This window comes from Stylophora pistillata, chromosome 3 (genome assembly GCF_964205215.1).
Source record: "Stylophora pistillata chromosome 3, jaStyPist1.2, whole genome shotgun sequence".
NCBI lineage: Eukaryota > Metazoa > Cnidaria > Anthozoa > Scleractinia > Pocilloporidae > Stylophora > Stylophora pistillata.
Genome location: NC_142521.1, coordinates 30,876,079 through 30,899,028, shown reverse-complemented (window position 1 = coordinate 30,899,028; position 22,950 = coordinate 30,876,079). Strand labels below are relative to the sequence as shown.

Genomic DNA, 22,950 nt, shown 5'->3' with positions numbered 1-22,950 from the left:
GCGACCCTGTCAACTTTAATAGCCACTGACTATCTCATAATGTCAGAAAAAGAAATTGTAATTTTGTTCCCAGTTTCTACTTCATACACATTCATACTCGGTGTTATACCACCTCGCTCTGGCACTTGAATCACAGGCTTCACGATTACTAGTCGAGAACTTCGGAGTTATATGCAAAATAATCATAGCGGTTAAATAAAGAGTCATGAATTTTCTTGCTTTTAAGGTTATGAAATGTAGCTAAAACATGAATCACGAATATCGGAAAAAAAACATTTTCATGAATCATGGATCATTGGGCTAAAAAAGGCAGGAATCACGTATCTCGCCAAGCGCTGGATATTTTCAGTGTACATGTTCACTTTTTAGTTTCTCACATCAGAATCGTGATCCGCTCACGATTGTTACGATTTAATTCAACGTCATGCCAGATTCAAGTTCATTTTCCTCCTTCTTTGGGTATGGTAAAGAATTAAAGTTTTGTTTTCTGAAATCCTGTACCAAAAATACGAGGAAAATAACCGAAAATGTGAGTAACCCAAAATTATGACATAATAGTAACGAAAATGATTATGTGAGAGGAAGTTGTTGGCTGAGTCAAAAACACTAACATCAAAAACAAGCGAAAGTGAACACAACCTTTGATTCCCTTGTTTCGGTCGAAAAATATTACAAAGCAAAGAATGAGTGATTTGAGGATCAGTAAAACCCTCTGTCTCAAATATATTTCGTGATAAGTAAATTGTTTTGATAAATACGCTCCGGCACGCAAATTCACCGTCTCGTCCCTGTGTTGGAGACGCATCCTGAACAACTCATTTGCCTCAAAATCGAAAACGCGGACAAGAAATCAAGAAAGAATAACATGACAGAGAGGTTTATATATATCATCCCCATAAACATTTCCGATCTATCATCGCCTGAACCATTTCTGGTCTTTATTTTTTCGAATTTCAAGTATTTCCTTTCGATCAACAGCGTTTGAGAGGTCATTAGCAAGAGCTTGCTGTGTAAGAGTTTCCGTTTTTAAGCACAAGAGTAGGTCAATGTAAGAAATGAAGAGATTAGAAAGTGGAGAGTTGTTATTCAAACAGAATTTGAAGTGATGCAGCGGTTTTCGATTCAGGCAACGTTTTCATGCCTTCTTCGATGGTTCATCGGTGAATAGTCATTGTAAGTCAGGGTCTACGCTATATAACCCATGCATGGTACGAGCCCTTGAATTGATCTCTGCTCACGATCAATCCAAAAAACAGGGGCCCGTTCCTCGAAAGTCCCGGTAACTTAGCGGGCCCGAGGCCATGTTTTAAAATAAAAATTCAAAGAATATAAAAGCAGGCTCTGGCCCCCAAACCACTCCATTTTGTTTCTTTAGTTGATGGTTTCATTTTGTTGTTTTCAAAACTTTTGAAATTCCCATCCTGAATGAAAACAGAACCGCTTTACGGGTCCGTTAAGTTACCGGGACTTTCGAGAAACGGGCCCCTGCAGGGTCGATATCAGGGAATGGTGAATTGATTGCTTTGCTTCGTCCAATATGCAGATAACGAACTTGGATCGTTTTAGTTTGGCTTACGTGTCATTGAAGTACTATAATATACGATGACGGGTCAGGTTGAATTATATTTAATATTTCCATACAAAAAAACAACTAAAAAATATAACTAAGCCTTCGACCCTCTTTCAAAGAGGTGACTATCTGATATCTAGAACCTAACAGTTCAGTTGCACATTGTATGAATGTGTTCTTCAGATGAATCATTTACAGTGTGGCCAAACTATTAGTAAAAACCAGTTTTTCCCTTGAGTTGCCATTAATCAGCATTCATCAAGGCGTCCATTCGATCAGTGAACGCAATTAACTTTTAAAACACTATAAGTCCTAAATGTCTGCCGAGAAGAAACGCTTTCAGTTGAATTTGCCTCCTTCTTGCGATTGATGACGTTTCTTGAACGCGAGGGAGTTGCTGTTCCTACGAGCTCTTTCGAATACTGCGGTTTCGAATACTTCACGCGAAAAAGTGTTCAGAGGAACATTCAAACCCACGAGTCAGAAGTTGCACCTTCCCCTCCTTGTAATTTATACGTTTTCTTTTTACTTTTATCGACCTGAGCGTATGTTGGTTCTTCTTGGGGCTTTCCACCCCCGTCAGGGTAAGCCGGCGGGGCACCCGGAGGTAATCCTTGAACACCCCCGCCTCTCTCGACTCCCGGCCGATGATCGATTTCCCTATAGCCACCCACGCCTTCCATTTCCAACTCGTCTCGTGCGTTGTTCGGCTCTCTTCGCCGTCGAGCATCGTCGTTGGCTTCGTAACCATCTTTGGAAAACCTTGGGGGTTCGCTTTTTTGTTGGGACTCGTATCGAGGTTCCGGAATCGATGTTTCATCAGATCGTACCGGTCGTGGTTCGTTCCTTCCGACAGTAGACGGGGTTCCTCTCTGAGGTCCCCGTGGCATTGTGACCTCGTCGTACGGCCGCGGGGTGGGTGGAACATGACCGTATTCATCTCCTATTTCTTTTGTGAACTCCCAGCCTTCCTTCTTTAGAGAACTTCGAAGAGCTGGTAAGTTCCAAAGAGTTATTAATACCTATGGTGCAAAAATGAAACTACACTTCAAAACAACACAAACAGAAGTTTAAACCCACGTGAAACTGATTAGCGATTTAAAGTCACACGAACCCTGCTTCGAGCATGGATGAGTCCCAATCTTGCTTTTGTTACTCTTTTTCACAAAAAGATTTTGTACTGATCTAAATACCCCCGACTTCAAAGTCGAGGGCATTAAGATCTCGAAGATGGGATGTCACTCCATCAAAGGCTACCTCCTACCCCACCCTCCTCCCCCCCCCTGTAACATTTTGTCATCTGTCCCTCACATTTCTTTAAAACCCATTTACATTCTTCGGTGGGGAGGCGGGGTTGGTCAGTCACTAGATTTTGAGTCAAACGTTCCTGGTAGGGAGGGGCACTGCCCTTACCTCCGTCATGGTACGGAATGGCACGTACCTTCTCTTTACAGTACCAATACATCACGTATCAAACAGGCCATGAGACTATAAAAACTTGTCGTTATTTTACAAAAAGATCATTACGGAGACTTGGCTGTTACCCAGCCCCCCCCCCCCTTCCAATCAATGTGCGACAACCTCCTTTCTTGCCTCCGTCGCACTCTCACCCGGTGAGAGAATCATTTTTGTGAACCAGTTTCAAGGAAATGTTTCTTAACTGTTAGGAGAACTAGGGTCAGACCTTGAGAGTTGAAGAGTTCATTGCAAGTTCTGTCGTACCTGATTTGCTGTTTTTACAATCCTCGGGGAGTAATGATCGCGCGACTTCGCGATCGCAATAATCTTCTGAAACCCGCCAGCTTTATTAACATGTCTAAGTTACGGGAAAGAAAAGAAAAACACGGTTAGAAAAAAAGAGAAAGGCGAAGAGTATCTGATAAGGATGAAGCTAGTCATTCTTGGAGAACAGTGGAACCAATGATCAACCGACCAATTTCGATTTAGGACGTTCTATCACTGAACTATGGATTTATCTCAATAAAAAAAATGATTTTTCCTAGCTCACTAAGAAGCTTTACACACTAAATGTCTAGTTGGATAAAAGAGAGAGACAAAGTGTATCTGATAAGAATGAAGCTGGTCAAACTTGGAGAACAATGGAACCAATAACTTACCGATTTCTATTTAAGACGTTCTATGACTACGTTATGGATTTATTTGAATAAAAACAATGATTTTTCCAAGCTCACTAAGAAGCTTCACAAACTGAATTTCTAGTCAATGCCGAGAACAGTATGAAAGTGCTGTAGCATTACCTTCCATTCATTAGACTTTTATTCACGAGTTGATGAATCGCACACAGTATAGCACCGATTGTGTTCTCTTCAGCTCGGACATTGGAAGGTGCGCCAGGATAGGGCAGACGATGAACCAGGTCTTTGATTCCGTATTTAGCTGCGAACGAGTAGAGAAATAAACGCATCAGCAACAACAATTCTAACTTCAAATCGAAAATACTCTGCTTTGTCTAACATTACTCGACAGGAGTTTCCAGTGCGGTTACTTCTGAGCGTGTCGCTGTAAACCAAGGTAATTACTTGAGTGCTTTGTCTGATGAAGCTGCGGTAAACTTTACACTACAACAGACAAGAAGAGGTCAATCTACACACCTAAGACATCCTTGTTCCTCGGGTCGATTGCTAGATTTCTCATCGCTGTTGAAACAGCTCTCACTACAGGGTCATGATTAATTCGTAGAAGTTCCACTAAAATGGGAAGACCCTTCTCTTTCCGTACTGCTGAGCGGACAATCATAGACCACTGAAAAATTAATTTGTATAAAACAAAAACTATTTTCAAAAATTATCTCCCTTTCTCTTCGTTTACAGAAATTCCCAAAAGCAAATCTAAGTCACTTTTTCTTCAGAGGTTGGACCGAAACACTATTAACCAATCGACCTAGTGACTTGCATCTAATTTCTCCTTACAATATCACCCCTGAAACCACATAAGATCAAGAAAATGGCGGAAATTATCACCAACTAAAGAAGCTATTCATTATTAAACGCATTCTCCTTGCCAGCACCTTAGGAAATGTATAGAGAACAGTATGGAGAATATAAATACTGATGATATAGTCTAAAAGGTGAACAAGCTGAGATGAAACTCTCACTCTGATTTCTCATACCCCTGGTGCATCTCCTGGTTTCCGTCGTATAAAGAGATAAGGATCATTACCAAACCCTTTTATTGGGACGGTTGTCTATCACAGGTTACTACTTAGGATTCGAAACCTTTCCCTGGAAGTTACTTATGCTCCTGACTGAATAGATGCACAGTGAGAGTGAAATAGAGTGTCTTTACCATGAAGACAAGACGATGGTTATGTCAAAGCTCGCATCAGGACATCCCGATCAAATTATGGCGCATTAACAAAAAAGGAGTGGCCCACCGTCGTTTAAAGTGGAAGGAAAGTGTTGTACCCAAGCCCACAACACAGTAATTCCACCCCATCTTCGCTCTTAACTTATCACTAAATCTATAGGTGTTAGACATACCCTCCATCCACATGCTGTCAGATTGTGAATGGCCCCAGCAGACGCTTCTAGCGTCTCAGGATTGGCCGCTTCAGCCATAATTAACAGGTACGACTTGACTATTTCTGGTTGCCATAGTAATTCCACACCCTCCACAGGATCCCTCCTTATCTGCGGCTCTTCAGTTTCTTTGGGTGCTCCTTTCTTTTTCTTCTTTGATGCCGTCCCGCATCCCGCCATACAACCCGGGTCGTGTTTCATTGATTCCTTGCCGGGTTGGATGGGCATTGGAGCGTCCTTGTGTCTTTCTCTGTCCACTTCATTCTCCAGGCGGTAGGACAAGTTGCGCAGAATACAGACGGAGTTTTCAACAGACTGTAAGACAAAAATAACAAAAGTTTTACTGACAAGCTCTAAAACGGGGCTGCGTCTCGGTGCGTAAGCAGATACAAACTATTCTAGGTACTATATTTATTCCACAAAGAGCCCACCCTGTAGTTAGGAAAAGTCAGAGGAGGAGGAGGAGGAGGAGAAGTATTGATTATTGTTTCCTTACTTTATTAAAATCTCTAAATTCACCGTCTACACCTTCACGTTTTCTAATTAACCATTGTTCTATGGCAAAATAAGGTTACTACTTGCTAAAAATGGTGAAATTTAATGACGGCTTCGCCTCGAATAAGCAGCTACTCCCAAGGTTCAAACATTTGATAAGCATCCAGGGCGCTTAACCGAATAAAAACGGTAGCTGATGATTTCTCGCTTTCTCATATGAAATTGTCAGGTAACGCACCAATCCAGTATGGACAGAGAATGAATGTGGATCGTTGCCTTACCTTATTATCAATATCATTTTTGCCAAGTGGTGCCCTGATGATCCATACAAATGAATCCACGAGTCCATCACAGTCCCTCATCACGCGCCGCGCCTCGGGTCCGGCCGAAGACACATTTCTCAGCACACCGCTGGCATTACGGAACACTGTGGACCATTTTATGGACGATAGTGGCACCGGATTGTTGGCGGTAGCTCTACTCCAGCCAGAGTACGGAATGATGATGATGGTAACCATGACAATGAGACAGATTTCCAAGATTCGAAGTTTCAGATCCTGGCAAGAATAAATAAACAAGAAAACTGTGTTCAGATTCAGCTAGCTTCGCACTAAATTCGTTTCATGACAAAATCTAAGAAAAAAATGACCTCCAATTAGCAGATTTTAAAGTCGAGGCTGGTCGATCAGCTGCCTAGAACCTACTTCATCATTACATAGGTTCAGAAGCTAAAGAAACTAAAAACTAGAAAATAGGGAAATTCAGTAAAGAACCACGGCACAGTGGAACAGCGTGGGAAATATACAGTTTGATTAACTTGATTTTATTTTACAGTCATTGAGTTTTAAAATGATATTTTCAACATTGAGATAGACATCTTCAGTTTCCATCTCTCATTATTATCTCATCAAGCCCTCCAAATTGTTTTCGGCGTTCAGAGCATTTTCATGTTCTTTGAACATGCCTCGACTTCGCATCGTCCTTGTAAACAAAATGGCGAAGTTGCAGAACCACAACGAATAATAAATAAACTTAATGGTGTTAAGACGTTCTGACACTCACTGTCGAGTACGAAGCAAGCTTAACAGATTATATTCAACAAAGAGGATGAAGGTTTTACCTCACAGGACGATAGATTCCATAAAACACCCAAAACTACTTCCTTAACCTGGAAAAAAAAGGCAAGTGCCATGAAAGCCCACTTGTTCAGCCCACTAAAATAGATCACTGCTACCAAGAAACTATAACTAAAGGTGAGATCGTTAAGCGTTAGGAAGCGTCCTATTTTCGGGTTGCATCATCCATAATATTTCATATATACAACTGACAGATGCAAAGCTAATAACGAAATGATCTGCGCAGTTAATTATTGCAATTAAGATTAAACCTCGCAAACCTAATGGCCCCTGTTACTACTGACGGTCACCAATCCCTCGTTTCACGGAAGCAACAAGGGTCTAGCTGCTCCAAAGGCGCATAGTAGTAATCCTGGGCCCAGTTGTCCGAACGGACAAATCGGTATCCAGCGGATAATTGCTGGCAAAACGTACTACGCTATCCACAGGTCAGAGATTTATCCAGTGGATAACATTATCCAACCTTCGAACAACCGGGGCCAGGATTAAAAATTTAACATAAAATTCCCTCGCTATCTCTTGAAATAAATCGTATATTAGGGATTACTTTTTGAGGGGTTTTACCTTTGGCGTGGGACGAAACTGAAGAAAAACTGAATATATACGCTATAAAATTATCTGCAAAACTAACAAAACTCAAGCTTGGAGCAACACCGCCCAGTAGGAGTATTGCTACTCCCCTTGAAGACAATGTTAGTGTATAACAGATTTTCCCACTGCGCCCTTTTCTATCCATTTACACTCCTAGTTGAGTAAATTGTCTTGCACAGGAACTCAACACAACGACCCGGCCTGGACTGGTCTCGAACCCAGATCTCTCGACTCGGAGTAAAGTGCACTCCCCACCCGGCCACCTCGTCATAACTTTTCATTACAGTTGGTTTACTTCTCCTTTTCTTACCTCATCTCTTCTTGTTCTTTTCAACAGTCGTATCAAAGCCTCAATGCCATAACATTCGGCGATTGCTAACTGTGAGAAGAAAAGTGATTTAACATTCATACCTCGAAAACGAAACCTAATGCACCCATCAATGGTTAGCCCAGGATTTGGATTTGGAGTGGCGGGGGGGGGGGGGAGGGGGGAAGGGGCGACCCCAGGGGGAAGTTTGACATTGTCAGGTTTCCAAAAGTCCATTTTTCCATCCTTGGGTATCCCTTCTATGTCAAAATTCCACCCTTGGGTATCCATTCTATTTCAAAATTCCACCCTTGGGTATCCATTCTATGTCAAGATTCCACCCTCGAAGACCAAAGATCCGGTTTCACGCGGTCTTTCAAGATGCCAGCCAGGTTGTATTCCTGACCAGAGTGCAGATGTCAACATCCCTACCCGTAGCCTGCATCCCCCTCCATCCCATCCTGGGAAAACTATTGATAGTACATCACTTAATAGAAATCCCTACTATAATTTTACTTGTGGACAACTGGACACAGCACATGACTGAACACACCCCGCTCAATTAAAGCTGAAAATGTACAAGTGATATTTTCCAAGAGATGTCCTTTTACGTTTGATACGATGAAAATCTAAGACTTGAATTCAATTCCTGAAAGCGCTACGCTATTGCTACAGAAATGACCGACATTAAACTTCCTCTTAATAAATTCGAAAGAGAGATCGATTCAAAGCAACTACTGTTGTCGACAGGAGTTGTTGCAAACGTCTTGAACTTCGATAAAGACTCTCTCTAGTGCAACAAACACTCTAACTGCTTCACAGCAGTGTTCCCAAGTACAGATGAAGTCCACAGACAAGTATCCGAGCATATGAAGGCGTCAAGTGGAGGCTACAGTTTTTCGAACACCAATTTACCTTGTTCTCGTCCCTTGCCTTGCTGTAGGACAAATTCCTCAGACACGCCGCAGCTGAGCGGTGCACTTCTTCTGAGTCGTGATCAAGTAAACGAACCAATATTGGAATCCCACCGAGCTCTCTGTGGTTAAAATAACAATGAACATTCTCATGAATAGTTTGTTCATCCAAATAAAATAATCAGGAATGCATTTCACATCTAACAACACCGTAGCAATAATATTTGGTACACGCAATTTATTCGCAAACCACTCTTGATATATACGCCTATAGCACGAACACGGGTATGTCCACAGTTGTGGGGCTGCAACTATGGTGACGACACTGCTTGGCGCATGGTTAGCGTCCCTTGGCGAGGTACTCTGTTGATCGACTACACAGCAGAGCTGAGATGGTCGCAGAGAAGCTCGTTGCATAACACCCACCCATCCCACCCCAGGGGAGGACATCCACCACACAGTAATCTCGTGCGTGGGAAATTAAAGTCTCCTACCCCTAGCACTACATGAGACGGAGCCTAAGGTTTATTCGTCCTTATCCGAGAAGACTAGAATATCTATCCATTTCTTGATATTATAGAAGGGTAGCAAATTCTCCTCAGTTATTTTAAGACCATGAGTCTTGGTCCGGTCGGGGCTCGAACCCTCGACGAAAAAAAAAAGGTGTTAGCGTAAAAAAAGGCTATCATTACTTGAGTGTTATTTACTGTTCTAATATCAATAACGCTTCGTGCTTCGCTTTCGCGCAAAGAATAAAATGGAGGTAACTAGTTTAAGAGGGAGTTATTCCACAAAGCATCAAACATAGAACTTACACCGACCAATTTGGCTCGTGAGAGAAGCCATCATTAATGTAGTCTGCGTGTTCACTCTCCCATACGACATATAAAAAAAAAAAGAATGTTTGCCCAGCTTACCGAACTTTTAACTTGACCTGTTCATCGCTGTACGAGAGATGCTGCAGATAATTAGCTGCATTCACGATAAGCGTGACATCATCTGTCTGTAAGTATTCTATCAGGTCCTGTAGATCAGGTTCGTGTGCATAGGTCTTTCTTTCTGAAAATCGTGTGAAACATTAGAGTTTAATTTTTAAATAAAGAAGTCACCTCCGCAATGCAAACATACCCCTGCTTATAAAATAAATTTTAATTTTAAACCTGATTATTGAGGCTAAAATAGGCAAAATCTTTCGCATGTGATAAAGATAAACCAAAGTCGCTCTAACAGTTCCTAAGGTTCTTCGCACACCCCTACATATAAATTTATTAAAACTATTAGCACGTATTAACACCTGTTAATGCAAGGTAACGTTGTAGTTCAGATTACTTCTAAATTTAAATGTTATTTTCCGCTGTTTGAGGTACGAAAGAAGCGGAAAATAACATTTATGTCTGTGAGTGTGGGTGCTAGTCTGCATGGACTCTAGTCAGATCTCGTTGGGTGGATCGGGTTCCAAGTTGTGCGTGAGAAAAACGCTTTGGGTATCGTGGGTTTCAGCTGATGAAATCTATGTTTTTTTTTGCACAGTACTCGGGAGGGCGCGGGCAGTTCAGATGAAGACTACTGACTCGCATTCATCTTGCAGAGTTTTAATAAGCCCCTTATCCCCCTTCCCTGAACATTTTGTAGCTTTTTGTGCGCCCGCCATTCCTCTCTCACCTGCATACAGATCCCTCTCGGTTTTACCATCGTCTTCATAATCTGCCAGCCAGCGGTTGCACGGAAAGATCCAACACTCGTCGTGAATTATAATCACCACTTCCTCCAGGTACCATCCAGTGCCCAGACCGCGCCCATCATGGCCGATCCGGATCTTCTCCAGCTGCATGACGGGAAAGAGAGCGAGAAACAGAAGGCATAAGAAAACTGTCACGAGAGTCTCTCTCAACCGAGTGTCGAAAGTGATCTACGACTGGACTGTTTACTTCCTCGGGCTCTACAATTCGCCACATCTCAACCAATCAGAGATCGAAGATTCTGCTTCAAGGCGAGGGTAGGTGTTTTTGACTTGAAAATGATGTCTTCATTCTCGTCCCGCAAGAAAAGATTGGTAAAAAGCCGGACCTTGAAACTGAGGGCTCGTAGAACTACGCATTTGCCTTTTGCAACTTGATCATTCAAGCGTTTGCAGAAAAAAAGGCTCAAACTTCGAAAGACCTGCAAACCTAGTTTTTCATAGTTTCCATAAATTCCCGTCTCTTGTCCAACCTGGTGGAACCTGCAGATTCCCCAACTTCCCCATCACAAACAACTAGAAACCAAGAATAATTCACTTCAAGAAATATGTTGAACTTACATTGCCTACGTCTACAGTTTGCAAGTTGATCTTGGTGTTCATTCCACGTTGAAACTTGTCTTTCGTGTCGCAAATCTGTTTCAGTTCAATGACCCCGGTGTCTCCCTTATCACCAAACACCTGCAGGTAGATATTTGAGTCTGTGCCAGCGTTCTTCAAATTCCCTGTCTTCATTTTCACTTGGTAATCAGAAACTGCGCATGGAACATAACACTTAAGTCAACACAATTTTTTCAAGAAAATGTTAAAGGTAATTGTGTTACGTTTCGTTCCCAAAGGTCAATGATTGGTTCAAAACTTCACATCCTAACAAAAGTATGCATACTCTCCACACAATTCTGAACACATTTTCTGTGATATTAATAAAGAGATTTTGTCAAACAATCAAGAGCTTCTTCCGATAGTGATCATTTCCTTTACTCTCAAGACCTTTATGTTTGATTCAGGAGTGATGAGGTGGGGAGAAATAAGACAGCAATCGCTTTTAGGCGAAAAAAGGGTTCAGTAAAGTGTGTGGCGAATTTTTCGACAAATCTGTGTGAAAGAAAATGGACAAAATTCGCATGTGTAAGTAAGAAGTAAGCCCTGAGCCGAATTGGGACGCGTAAGAGATTTCAGCGAAAAATGCACCTGTCGAAGAAAAACTATGCGCTGTTTCCTTAACAAATGAAAACCTGTTAATGACAGTTTGAAGGAAAAAGTTGCTGGAATAGAATTTCTCTGCTCCTCGAAAACATTTTGCATTTAGCTCCTTTTTAGAATACCTTGTTATGAATACGCAACAGGCTTCGAGGAAGGTAGGAAAGCGTGATGGCTGATGAGACCACGCCACAACTCACCTGGTTGTTTAGGATAAAGCTCTTTGTCTGCATACCCCACGCTCTGCTCCTCTGCCACCCAGGCGTGGCACGGAAAGATCAAATGCTCCCCCCGGACAGCACTGTTTAGAATCACCTCCTCTACGTACCAGTCTGATAAGGGACCATGTCCATCATGGCCGACACGAAGTTTCTCAATCTAAACAATGAGTTGTACTCTCGGTTAGCAATTAAGCTTCAAACACTATTAGTCTAATAACGACTTCATATTCCGCTTTCTGTCGTTTCAGGCTCAGCTAAATTAGCACTATTTCCCATCTGTCCAAAAGCCCAGCAGAATAACGGGCTAGTCATTATTTATCGCATACGGGTGGGGTGGGGGAGGACAGCCGAGATTTTGTTGGGTGAGTCATATAGTTTTCAGGGGGGATCAGAGGGGGATGAGTTGTCACCAAAAGAGTATAAAAGTGGACTACATAAAATTAACTGCTGATCAACTGATGTGGGTGAGATTCCTAACAACGCTGAAAAAAAAAAGAATCTACACTTTTCCATTGTTGTTTACGTAAACAGTGTTATTTTTTTTTTTTTAAAGGACATTTTAGATTCTTTGTTACAATTATTTAAACTGTTGTTTTTTTTATTGGTAGCATATACCTTGCCAACATCACCAGCTTCCAGAGTGAAATAATCAGTGTGTCCTCGTTCAAACAGGTTCTCCATCGTTCCTGATTTGTTGAGTTCAACATGTCCCGTGTCTCCTTTATCCCCATACACCTGCACCCAAACATTCGCATCTGTACCAGCAGTCTTCTCGTCACCCGTCTTTATAGCCAAGTGGTAAAGGCCTGAAAAAAAGCAATACGGTAAAACACGTTATAAGCCTGACAATACCTTGGAGGAGCAATGTTCCTCCCATTCTCGAAGCAAAAAAGGACAAGGGAATATAAGGTCAATCCTACAAGATTAGATGGTACTCCACAGCAAGTATTCCCTCCCCGATCCCCCCTAAGCAACAATTCCGCATCGTCAAGTTCCCTTGTTACTAGTGGGTAGACAGAGACACTCTGAGAATAAAGTGCCCCGCCCATAAACACGATGACCGCACTGGACTTAGACCCGAAACACAGAAAAAATTATAAATTTTTCTCCTAGTCATCCAGAAAGGAACGATTTTATTCGCCGACTTAGATGAAGTTCACCATCTTTCTAACTATCTCCGCATAAAACGCATTTGAATTCGCTAATTCTAACAGTATGTAGGAATGCTTGAAATACATGAACATGATAAATGGCCTGACTCGCCAAAACGTTCTGTTTCGCTCAGTTAGTAGAGGATCAAACCACGAAACCCAAAGCTCTGGGGTCTTATTCCTTACTTTTGACTCAGATTTCACCGTTGCCCCATGTTGGTGACAAACGTCCAAAACTTTCCTTTAATCAAATCAATTTACTTACAAGGCCTTGATGCAAAGTCTCTGACAATTTTTCCATCTCCTTGACTTGAAGCTAACCAACAATGTGAGGGAAACACGGTGTGATCCCCACGTGATGGCACATCAACCGTCACTTCCTCTAAGTACCAACCGGCAGTGGGCATTCGGCTGTCGTGGCTCACGCTGATTTTTTCAATCTATGACAGACAAAAAAAAAAAAAAAAAAAATACCGCGCGTCATGAAAAAGGCAAGATGAAAGAGTTGCTACTCACAATGCGTACCCTCGGAGATTCCCCTCAGGATTAAAAAAGGAAATAAATCCGTCGAGTGGCAGGTGAGGGAATATGAAATAAGAAATAGGAAGTCATTTCTCATTACAATATTTATATGATAAAGAGATTTAGCAACTGCGTTGACGTGAAACGGCAAACGTCAGCTTGCCCAGTCAAGTTTCGCGTAAAATAGCGCGAACCTGGCCGCTTTAACTTCGCGTGAGCTTACGTCATGATGGATTTGAAGGCGTTCCTGTGTGCCTTAGAAGGAATAGTTTTGGTGCCTCTTTCCGGCAATTTACTTCCACTCTATGAAAGAAAAAGTTGATGAAGTCTTGCGTACACGGCAAACGCTAAAAAGGTTACATCAAGTTCCCGTAGAAACGGTAAAGCGCAACCACAAAATGTGAAAAAATGGCGGGAAAACAAGGTCACGTGGTCACTCTTGCCGTCCACGTTTCACCTGAACGCGATGCTAAATTTCTGTAATAACAAGTACACAGGGACGAGAATAAAGAAATATTTAATCAGGGATTATTAAAAAACGCCTACACCTTACTCTCAGACTTGACATTATAAAAAAATGTACACTAGAAAGTAAGGAGAACTCTGACTGGCCGCTACCACTGGAATATTATGTAACCATTATCCCTCTCTGCACCTGTTTGGGAGTCACACACTGTGGCAGATACGTGCTCAATACAAGGGGAAACACAAACGTAAAGAGAGGAGTCAGATACGTGCTGTTCTTCAGAACACTGCACACAACGGACAGAGGAATGTCGTGCAGAGATTTCAGAGAAAACGTTCCAGGAAAATCTTACTTTTCCAATGTCGATTGTCTCTACAGTGAACTTGTAAGTTCTTCCCTGCTCAAAGCGTATCTTGGAGTTTCCAGCTTGGCGCAGCTGTATCTGTTCTGTCATGCCTTTGTCACCAAACAGTTGGATGAATACGTTCCCTTCTGTTCCATCTCCAAGAACCTCGCCCATTTTAAGACAAAGCTGATACGCAACAACTGCAACCGAACAGAACAAAATTTTAATGTTTGGGCACATTTCAGCCAAAAAGAACCTGATACTTAATGCGCGTTTTCATTGGTCGAACACTTAACATCCCCAACTCGGCCAGTCAAACACTAACTCAAAAACAATCACGACTGGTACACGTGTGTTTTCCCGCACTTGGCTCAGGTTGTCTGTGATTCGAAAAAAGGCGCGTTCTAGGAACCAATCAGATCCAAAACTTGAGTTTTGTCCGTTGACACACGTTGTCCAGAAATTTGACAATTTTGAAATTGATTCAGCGACCACCTGCACTTTGCCAATTTTCCTACTTTCCACCTTCCACCAAAGAGATCCAAAAGAAAACTTGCTGTCAACTCAAAACAAATGCAACATGACTGCACCAATGGCCGGAAAGTGGAGAACAAACTCCAGTTCTTGTCGTTTGCCGTTCGCATACCTGTGGCTCTATCACGACACTTGAGATCATATGAAATCCTACTTTCTTAACCAAACAGGTCATACTCATGAATAAAGGCTGATAGTTTCGAAAGAAACTGTTTGGGGCTGCGTCGGAGGGAGTAACGAAATAATTTGGATATATCAACAAAGTTGAAATGGCAAATTGGCCACCGTAACGATTACAAAAGCTGACGTTTCGAGCGTTAGCCCTTCGTCGGAGCGAATAGAGGAATTGTGGGTTGTGTGTGCTTTTAAAGGTAGAAAATGGAGCTACGTTATTGGTGGGAACATGGCAACGAGAAAAACGCAAATAAATTAGTGGAATGAAAAGCGTTCGTTGATCCCTGTGGGATTTAGACTGCCGGTTTGAAAGATGAGCTTTTGTTCAAGAGTTTTACGGCTTTCTGTGGTACCTAAGTGTAAGGAAAGACCGCAGATTGCCATATGTTGCTTACAATGATTAGGTAAATTAAAGTGTCTAGCGACTAGTTTCGATGTGTCCTTGTCATTCTTTTCCACGTCGCGAAGGTGTTCTTGGAATCGGTCACCTAGTCTTCTGCCTGTTTCGCCGATGTATATCTTTTTGCAATAAGTGCACGTTATGCAATAGCTTACATTTGCGGAGGTGCACGTGAAGTGATACTCAGCACGTTTTGATTATTATTCACTCACTTTTTCTGCTATCCATTGATTCCGGGGGAACAGGTACCATCTCTGTTCTCTTTTCTTCAAAATGATACTCATCCGGAGGAGGCAGCATTTCTTCCTCGTAATGATATTCGTTCACGGGGGGAGGGGTGGAAAAAGACAAGGCTGCTCCCCCCGGTTTACGCATTTCTTCGACAGTAAGCTCCTCGCGAGTAATGCGCTGTTTTTGTTCACGTGGCCCGGTGGGTGGGGCGCCTTGCACGGGAGGAGTTGTCGTCTCTCTAGTAACCATTCTTTCTTCGATGATTTTTCTCTGGGGAGGCGGAGGGGCCGGATCCTTTCTAGGGGTGGTGTACCTAACAAAAAATAACAAACAACAAAAACAAGGATGAAGAGTACATAATAGACATCGTTTTAATTCAGTAAATGAAAAAGGGCGAAAAAAGACGAGCCTTCGACAGCATGTGCACAAAACCAAATTACCTCGTTACCCCCACCAACGCAGCACCACAGTTTCTTTAGAAACTTACCTCCTCTAACACTGCACTGACCTACGAAGCAAAAAATTAGGAAAGGTTCAAATTCGCTAGAGTCTTACTCTCACCTATACTCCTCTTCAATCACTGTTCTCTTTGTTGGGGTTGTGGAGTAGCGTACCTCCTCAATGGCAGTTTTCTGTGGGGGTGGTACTGTGGTGTATCTGAGTTCCTCCGTGATGACCTTCTTTGTTGGTAAACCATACCGTGGTTCGTCCATGAGCGGTTTCTTGGCCACTGGGGGAGGTAATTTGTAATTCTCACTTGTTGTGGTTCTTTCGATGGTGGTAGTGATGGTTGTCTTGCTGGGTGAAGCTGCACCAGAAGGAACGGAAACACCTATCAGCGGTAAGAGAATTGAACATTTCATTGAGGTCTGATCGGGTGAGTAAAAAAAGAATATTTTTGTTAGTAAAGACTAACGTTTCGACAACCCAAGAGGGACTCATCTTGAGAGTCAAGTAAGGTTTCGACGACAATGTTAATCAAACAATGGAACAAGTGCAGTCGCAAAAAAAGAACTCCAAGTGCTCCAAGTGCTCCAAAAAAAAAAAAAAAAAAAAAAAAAAAAAGAACTCCAAGTGCTCCAAATGAGAGTACGACCTTCAGATTAGTGTTTTGGATAATTTCGTTTTATCAACTCAGTTGATAATGTAAATTTGCTACCGTAAAGAGTTTAAAATCTGAAGGGGTCGCGTTTGCGCAGTGAAGATGTAAGCAAAGTAAGGTGTTGTTTGTCAGTCAAATCTAACATGCGTGACGTATGGATCCTCACAAGTAAACTCGAACCCATGCTTTTAAAATAACGGTCAGGTGACAGAGGCCATTGCGCCACGAGGTCCCGTGCTGGGAGTCAGGAAAAGTTTGATGGGTTCTTTGTTGCCCGTAAAGGAAAGTGGCGACAAATAATACATGAAATTCACAATGTTTTGATTGTTGGCTGAAGAGTTACATTTTAGGATCGAAAAAAGAATTCCATGCAACAAAATCACGCCTCACGTAAAGCGTAGCACTCTAATTATTGTTAAAGCCAACAAGAAACCTCTCCTTCCCTCCCTAATCCTCGTGCGAGTCAAAAGAAAGCGACAAAGAATAATAAGCCAGTACCCAGTGAACTCTAAGAAGGGAGGCACGGGATGCTTCTACAGTAAAACGACTACAAAACTGAGACGGAAGGAAATGTCACAAAACCTGGAACTAAATCTCTCTCTATTTTTCCATCATCTTCGTTCTTAGCGAGCCAGCGATGACATGGGAAGACGAAATGTTCACTGTGGGCTGGGACATCAACGGCGACCTCCTCCAGAAACCAACCGGGAGCTGTGCCATTGTTGTCATGTCCTACACGCAGCTTTTGAACCTATTACAAACACAATCAAACATGAAAGGCATCAGTACTGGACACGGTTTTTTTTTCTTTTCGGCTCCTTGTGGTGCAAGGGCGGTCTCTATTCTCTACTGCCTTCTCTGATGTTTGAGAGCTTTTTTTTCAAGATCTTCTTTTAACGACCTTCCCGCGGTCCAAATTATCATCCTTTGTTTCAGATTAAAATTGTATATACAACAAAAAAGGAAAAATAAAGAACGACGGGGAGAATTGAGAAAACCATCCACCATGGAATGTGTTCTGGATACGACATCGCTCTCTCAAAACAAGACAACAAAGGAGTGAAGAAGTTCATCATTCTCCGAAAATCTTAAAAATTTTGTCTATCGTCTTGTATACATTTCTTTTTATTCTCATTCTTGAATTTGGTGGTCGATCAACCATTAACCCCACCCTTGATGATTTTCTTTCTTCTCCTAACCTGTCTGCTTAACAGTGCATCTAAATGGACTAAATGTTAACAGCACCTGTCCTACATCAACCGTCTCCACTATGAACTTGTCAACTCGTCCTTTCTCAAATCGTTTTTCTGCTTTTCCTCCTTGACGCAACTGAATCTTTTCAGTTTCCCCTTCGTCGCCGATTAGTTGGAAATACACGTTGGCGTCCGTTCCAGCCATTGCCATCTCCCCTGTCTTCACTGCTAAGTGATAGGACGTATCTATACAAAGATAATAAACGATTCAGTACTACATAGGTTTAAAACCTACGACCCAAATCTCCATTCCTTTGGTGTGGATTTTATTTACAACTTCCTGCTCCTTGATTTGCCAGAACTTTCGCAAAAAGATGCCTTGAACCACGACCTGGAAATTTCTAACAAGAAATACTCATTCACTGGAGGTTTTACTAAATTAATCAAAGCATCTTTTCCCGCTTGAACAGAAATCCTCCTATGGACGTAAAGACAGCAGAGTGACAGTAACTCTCAAAAAAGAAACAACAACTTTGAGTTTAAATTTACAAGACATGTTTCGACATTCTCATGTCATCTTCAGTTGCAAATGAGCATTTAACTGTTGTACATTTGAATTCATATTAAGGTACGTTACAAACTACGTGTCAGGGCTTGCGTTACATTTGAATGTTAAAAACGCGAAAAATGTAAATAGCGCGCGCTTGACCAGATAAAAAATAAAGAAATAAATAAAATAATAATAATAATAATAAATTAAAAGACCAAGGAACAAGATAATTAAAAGGAAAGAGACAATTCTGGATGTTGTCATGAGATTCTCATATCTGCTGATCGAACTGACAACAAGGAGATCACTCTACCTGTTAATTTCGAAACACGTAGCTCGTGTATTTCAAGTTGTGTTTGTTCCGGTCTATTTTTAACAATGATTCCTTCGTTAGTGAATGATCATTACTTATTAAAAGTTTCTTATTTCAATCAGTTTCATTTAAGCACATGTACTAGATATTCTTTTACATACTTCACCGCTATTAGTTGCTGTTGGTACTACCAAATTTGTGCCTACTATTTACGAATCATCTGCTATCATTGAGTCAGCTACTATCGTAAGGAGGTAGACCAAGGTAAGTCTTTCTTTATTTTAAGATATTTCCCTTTTTGGTCTGTATCATTGGTTTATTTCTCGCTCACAGTTCACTTTATAGTCGCTTCGTTGTTAATTAGGCTAGTGCTACATTTCTCAAGGACATTTTCTTAGTTTAGTTTCTGCTGTATTTTCTTTTAGTTCGAACCACACAAATTCAACTACAACCGTCAATTATAACTTTGCAATCTTCAATCTCTACTTCGCCCTTTCCATCCGTGATTACACACCGATCTCTTTATTTTCATTTGTAATTTTGACTACGTACCGCAATTAACTAAACCGTGACTTCTACTGTGCGTTCAAATTGTCTTCTCAGCTTTACTAGTAACCTTTAGCGGTTACACTGCCCATAAAATAATGCTCGTCTTTTCATTACTCACTTGGCCGTGGGGGCCTCGGCTGACCCGGAAGTATATCTCTTTCTATCTTCCTGTCTCCTTCCCCTTCCGTCAGCCAGCAGTAACACGGGAAGAGGGCCCGGTCAGCTTCGGCAGGTGCTACCTCCACTTCCTCTACGAATATACCCTTCCCTTCTCCCTTGCTGTCATGACCAATACGCAGCCTCTCGATCTGAAAGATGACGGCATTATATTTAACTCCCAGAAGTGATAAAAACGTAACTTCTCCTTATTATATCCATAAATCATAACGCAGATTACACAATCAACAGACAAGCCTCAATGACTGACATCCACAACAAACTAAAACAAACGCACCTTTCCAATATTAACAGTCTCCACTGTAAACTTATAAGTTCTGCCTTTTTCGAATTTGTTGAGTGAAGAACCAACAGGCCGCAGCATGATCTTGCTTGTTTCTCCCTTCTCGCCAAAGAGTTGAACATAAAGGTTGGTGTCAGGGCTAAGAACGTCACCAAGTTTGACTGACATTGTGTAGGAGGTGTCTAACAATTCAATTACATAAAACATAAGTATACATGGAATAACATGCAAGGCAACCTTAACCTTTCAACTCCTACAAGTGATTAACACTTCTCCCTGCAACATCCACACATTATTCAGCAAACAGGTAATAAGAATAGTCAAACTTGTCAGTTTGACGTTGTAGTATTAATCGAATACTTAATTCTCACAACTGATTTACGAGGAAATGTGTAGCAGCTAGAGGGGAGAATTTACAATCAGATCTTGGGAGTGAAGACGGTGAGTAAAATGTGTACAAAGGATTTAAAAATTATCATTAAAACAGGCCTGAAATAAGTTTTTTTTTTTAATTAGCTTTAGCTGTAAACAATGAATAGCTTGGTTGAGACATTTAAAGTAGAGGACAGGGGAGGCTAGGGGTTGGGGGAAAGTAGGAAAGGAGAGGGGGAGGGGGGGGAAGAAGGAGGTAAGCGTTGGCACAGTGCTTCTTCTTTCCATTCTTATTTGTACAAAAGGATGAGTCAGATAAACTGCCTGTCTCAGAGACTTTTAAAAATTTCAATTTTAAAGACCTCTGTAAGACACTCTATACATATGCCCAAATGAAGACAAAATAAATCTAAAATGCCATCCTGATTTTTAAACTTGGAATTTTTTTCTAAACATAAGAGCTGTACAAAACCAACACAAGTCAGGCGAAAACTTCCCAGTTGCTTTACTTACTGGGCAGAGGAGTAACTGCAAACATTTCCCGCTCAATTTTCCCATCATCAACGTCCTGGGCCAACCAGCAGCGACAGGGAAACTTCACTCTATCCTGTCGGGCGGGAACCTCTACTTCGACTTCTTCCACAAAGAATCCTGATCCATATCCAGTGTGATCATGGCTCAGCTTAATTCTGTCAACCTGTCAGTCAAATCATAAACACAGTGTCACTTCTCCCAACTACAACTATTTTGGTCACCAAGGAGGGTAGAAAAAAATTTTTAGTGACTGCATAATATTAGCAACAATATTATTGTTGCAATGAGGTTGTCTTACACTGTTTCATCGGGCTTCCCTGACAGTTTTCTGCTGACAAATTGAACTAATGAGGGGAGAGAGAGGCACTGTAAGGTTAGAGTGTTGAACCCATGAACACAAAGCAATGACCAATCCAGGTTACAAACCCAGACCTCTCCACCTTGAGACCAGTACACTAACCAATGGAGGGGAGGGGAGGGGGAGGGCATTACTACCTTTCCAATATCCACAGTATCCACTGTAAACTTGTATGTCCTTCCTTTCTCAAACTTGTTCCTTGTATCTCCTGCCTGTCGCAGTTGGATCTTCGCTGTATTACCCCGCTCGCCAAACAACTGGATGTAAACATTGCCGTCTGTCCCAGATCCCTTGACATCACCCACTTTAATACTGAGGTTGTATGTGGCTAAAAAAAGAGTGATATATTCTTTGTAAGCAAATTACAATTTTAGTTAGCCACAGGTTGCAATAACTTGTTACACATACTTCTGCCAAGGAGAGAAAGTGTGTTTGTGACAACAGAAGCACCTAAATAAAACTTAACTACAAGTCAACAGATGGCAGCATAAAGGCTTATGTGGCTTTGAAAGCAGCAGATGCCTGATAACAAGTTTATAATTCCATTTATATTTTGTGAGCAAGTTGGATATAGCTGCAATTCTTCCCGAACCTTGCTGTACATTTATGTCAAAACTGCAGGCAGACTAGCTCTAGTAATTCGCAAGGAGACAACTTTATTCAATCTGTATTTTGTTGACCCCAGATCGGGACACATTCTTGTGGCAAAAATAGAACATATTTTTACAAATCATTTCTTTCCATTTTCCAGACTCAAAGTTGTTGGCAAAATGGCATGGTCCAAACAAAATTTTGTTTGTCTTAAAAGTGAAAACTCTCTGATTGGGCTAATAAAAATTTTTGGCCAAAGTAATTTAACCTACTTAATTCAAATATCAAAATATCACTTCTCTCAAAGGTCTGCCATAGAATCATCCTGACTTCATTAAAATCTGAGAATTTGGTGTTACATAAAAAAGGGATTGTTTAGTTGATATTCCTCTTTCTTCTCGTCAGCTTTCTGCTTGAAAATGATATTGATACTAAAAAGATAAATTCCCTTCTGTTGCTCCTGCATGTGAAAAGGTTGGCTGGAAAATTTAGTTACCTAATAAAGATCTCAGTCATCAACATTACTTGCAGCTTCAAAGAAAAAAAATCATTTTTTCAATTTTTTTCTCTTATCTTATTATTAAGCCTATATCCTCTTTCAGAAATTGAAAATGTATCAGCAAATTTCTGAGCTACTTCTAGAAATAACTTGACACTCCATGCTAGCTGCCCTGATGATTGTGTATTGTAATATTTGCTACTCTTTTATGGTATAATCTTGTAAGTTGACTTTTTCTAATTCATCAGCCCTCATCAACAGAAACATAAACAGCTGAAGTTTGATCTAAGAACTTCACTTTGCACCTGCTACTTTGCCCCTATAACATTCATTAGCAAAAAAATTCCATTAGCACATAAGACACATTTTCAAGCACATAATGTAACTAGAAAATAGAACACATTTAAACAGTGCCAAGAATAACTTCATATAGTAACAGCAAAAAATACCATGAATAACCAGTTTCTTCCTATTGTACAAATATTTTGTTTCATTCTAGTTAAAAATAATCCAGAATGCATGCAGAGAAAACACAAATCACACACACACACACAAGGGGAAAAGAAAATTAAATTGCAATAAGTTAGAAGGCAATGGTGAATTCCATAAATGAATTTTAACAAAAATATCACTTCAAACAGAAAACCAACCCAAACAAAAGAGGGTAAAACCACTTCTTGTTCACAATCGAGTCTTAATAGTTCACACAGTGAAGAACTTGGTCAAAATTGTGGGTATTTCAAGAGAGAAGCTCGATCACAAAAACACAAAGATTATACAAATCAATCAACATACTCCAAATTACTGCCACACATTGGAGGCAAATTTTTACCATCAAGTGAAAACCTGACTCACAGCAACCTTCAATACAGTCTTTTTAAAAAGAAAACAATT

General features: G+C 41.1%; 1 protein-coding gene across 4 annotated transcripts in view; it reads right to left on the bottom strand.

Annotated features, from left to right (window-relative positions):
• Positions 1-1,610: 1,610 nt before the first annotated feature.
• The window catches only part of LOC111323374 (uncharacterized), a 40,978-nt gene continuing 19,638 nt past the window's right edge, over positions 1,611-22,950 (bottom strand). For 3 of the 4 annotated variants that reach the window (XM_088751485.1, XM_088751484.1, XM_022926701.2), the window contains 24 exons: positions 21,104-21,294; positions 20,588-20,771; positions 19,697-19,884; positions 19,361-19,550; positions 17,883-18,076; positions 17,220-17,388; positions 16,097-16,367; positions 15,517-15,848; positions 14,203-14,396; positions 13,128-13,302; positions 12,327-12,517; positions 11,691-11,868; positions 10,852-11,045; positions 10,215-10,377; positions 9,470-9,611; positions 8,554-8,674; positions 7,642-7,710; positions 6,725-6,772; positions 5,886-6,161; positions 5,071-5,424; positions 4,183-4,333; positions 3,829-3,967; positions 3,293-3,386; positions 1,611-2,592 (listed from right to left, as the gene is read on the bottom strand). In XM_088751485.1, coding sequence (XP_088607611.1) covers positions 2,038-2,592; positions 3,293-3,386; positions 3,829-3,967; positions 4,183-4,333; positions 5,071-5,424; positions 5,886-6,161; positions 6,725-6,772; positions 7,642-7,710; positions 8,554-8,674; positions 9,470-9,611; positions 10,215-10,377; positions 10,852-11,045; positions 11,691-11,868; positions 12,327-12,517; positions 13,128-13,302; positions 14,203-14,396; positions 15,517-15,848; positions 16,097-16,367; positions 17,220-17,388; positions 17,883-18,076; positions 19,361-19,550; positions 19,697-19,884; positions 20,588-20,771; positions 21,104-21,294 — 4,763 coding nt within the window. In that variant the 3' untranslated portion in view covers positions 1,611-2,037. The remainder of the gene's footprint in view (positions 2,593-3,292; positions 3,387-3,828; positions 3,968-4,182; positions 4,334-5,070; positions 5,425-5,885; positions 6,162-6,724; positions 6,773-7,641; positions 7,711-8,553; positions 8,675-9,469; positions 9,612-10,214; positions 10,378-10,851; positions 11,046-11,690; positions 11,869-12,326; positions 12,518-13,127; positions 13,303-14,202; positions 14,397-15,516; positions 15,849-16,096; positions 16,368-17,219; positions 17,389-17,882; positions 18,077-19,360; positions 19,551-19,696; positions 19,885-20,587; positions 20,772-21,103; positions 21,295-22,950) is intronic. The other variant, XR_015998229.1, reaches the window with a different exon arrangement.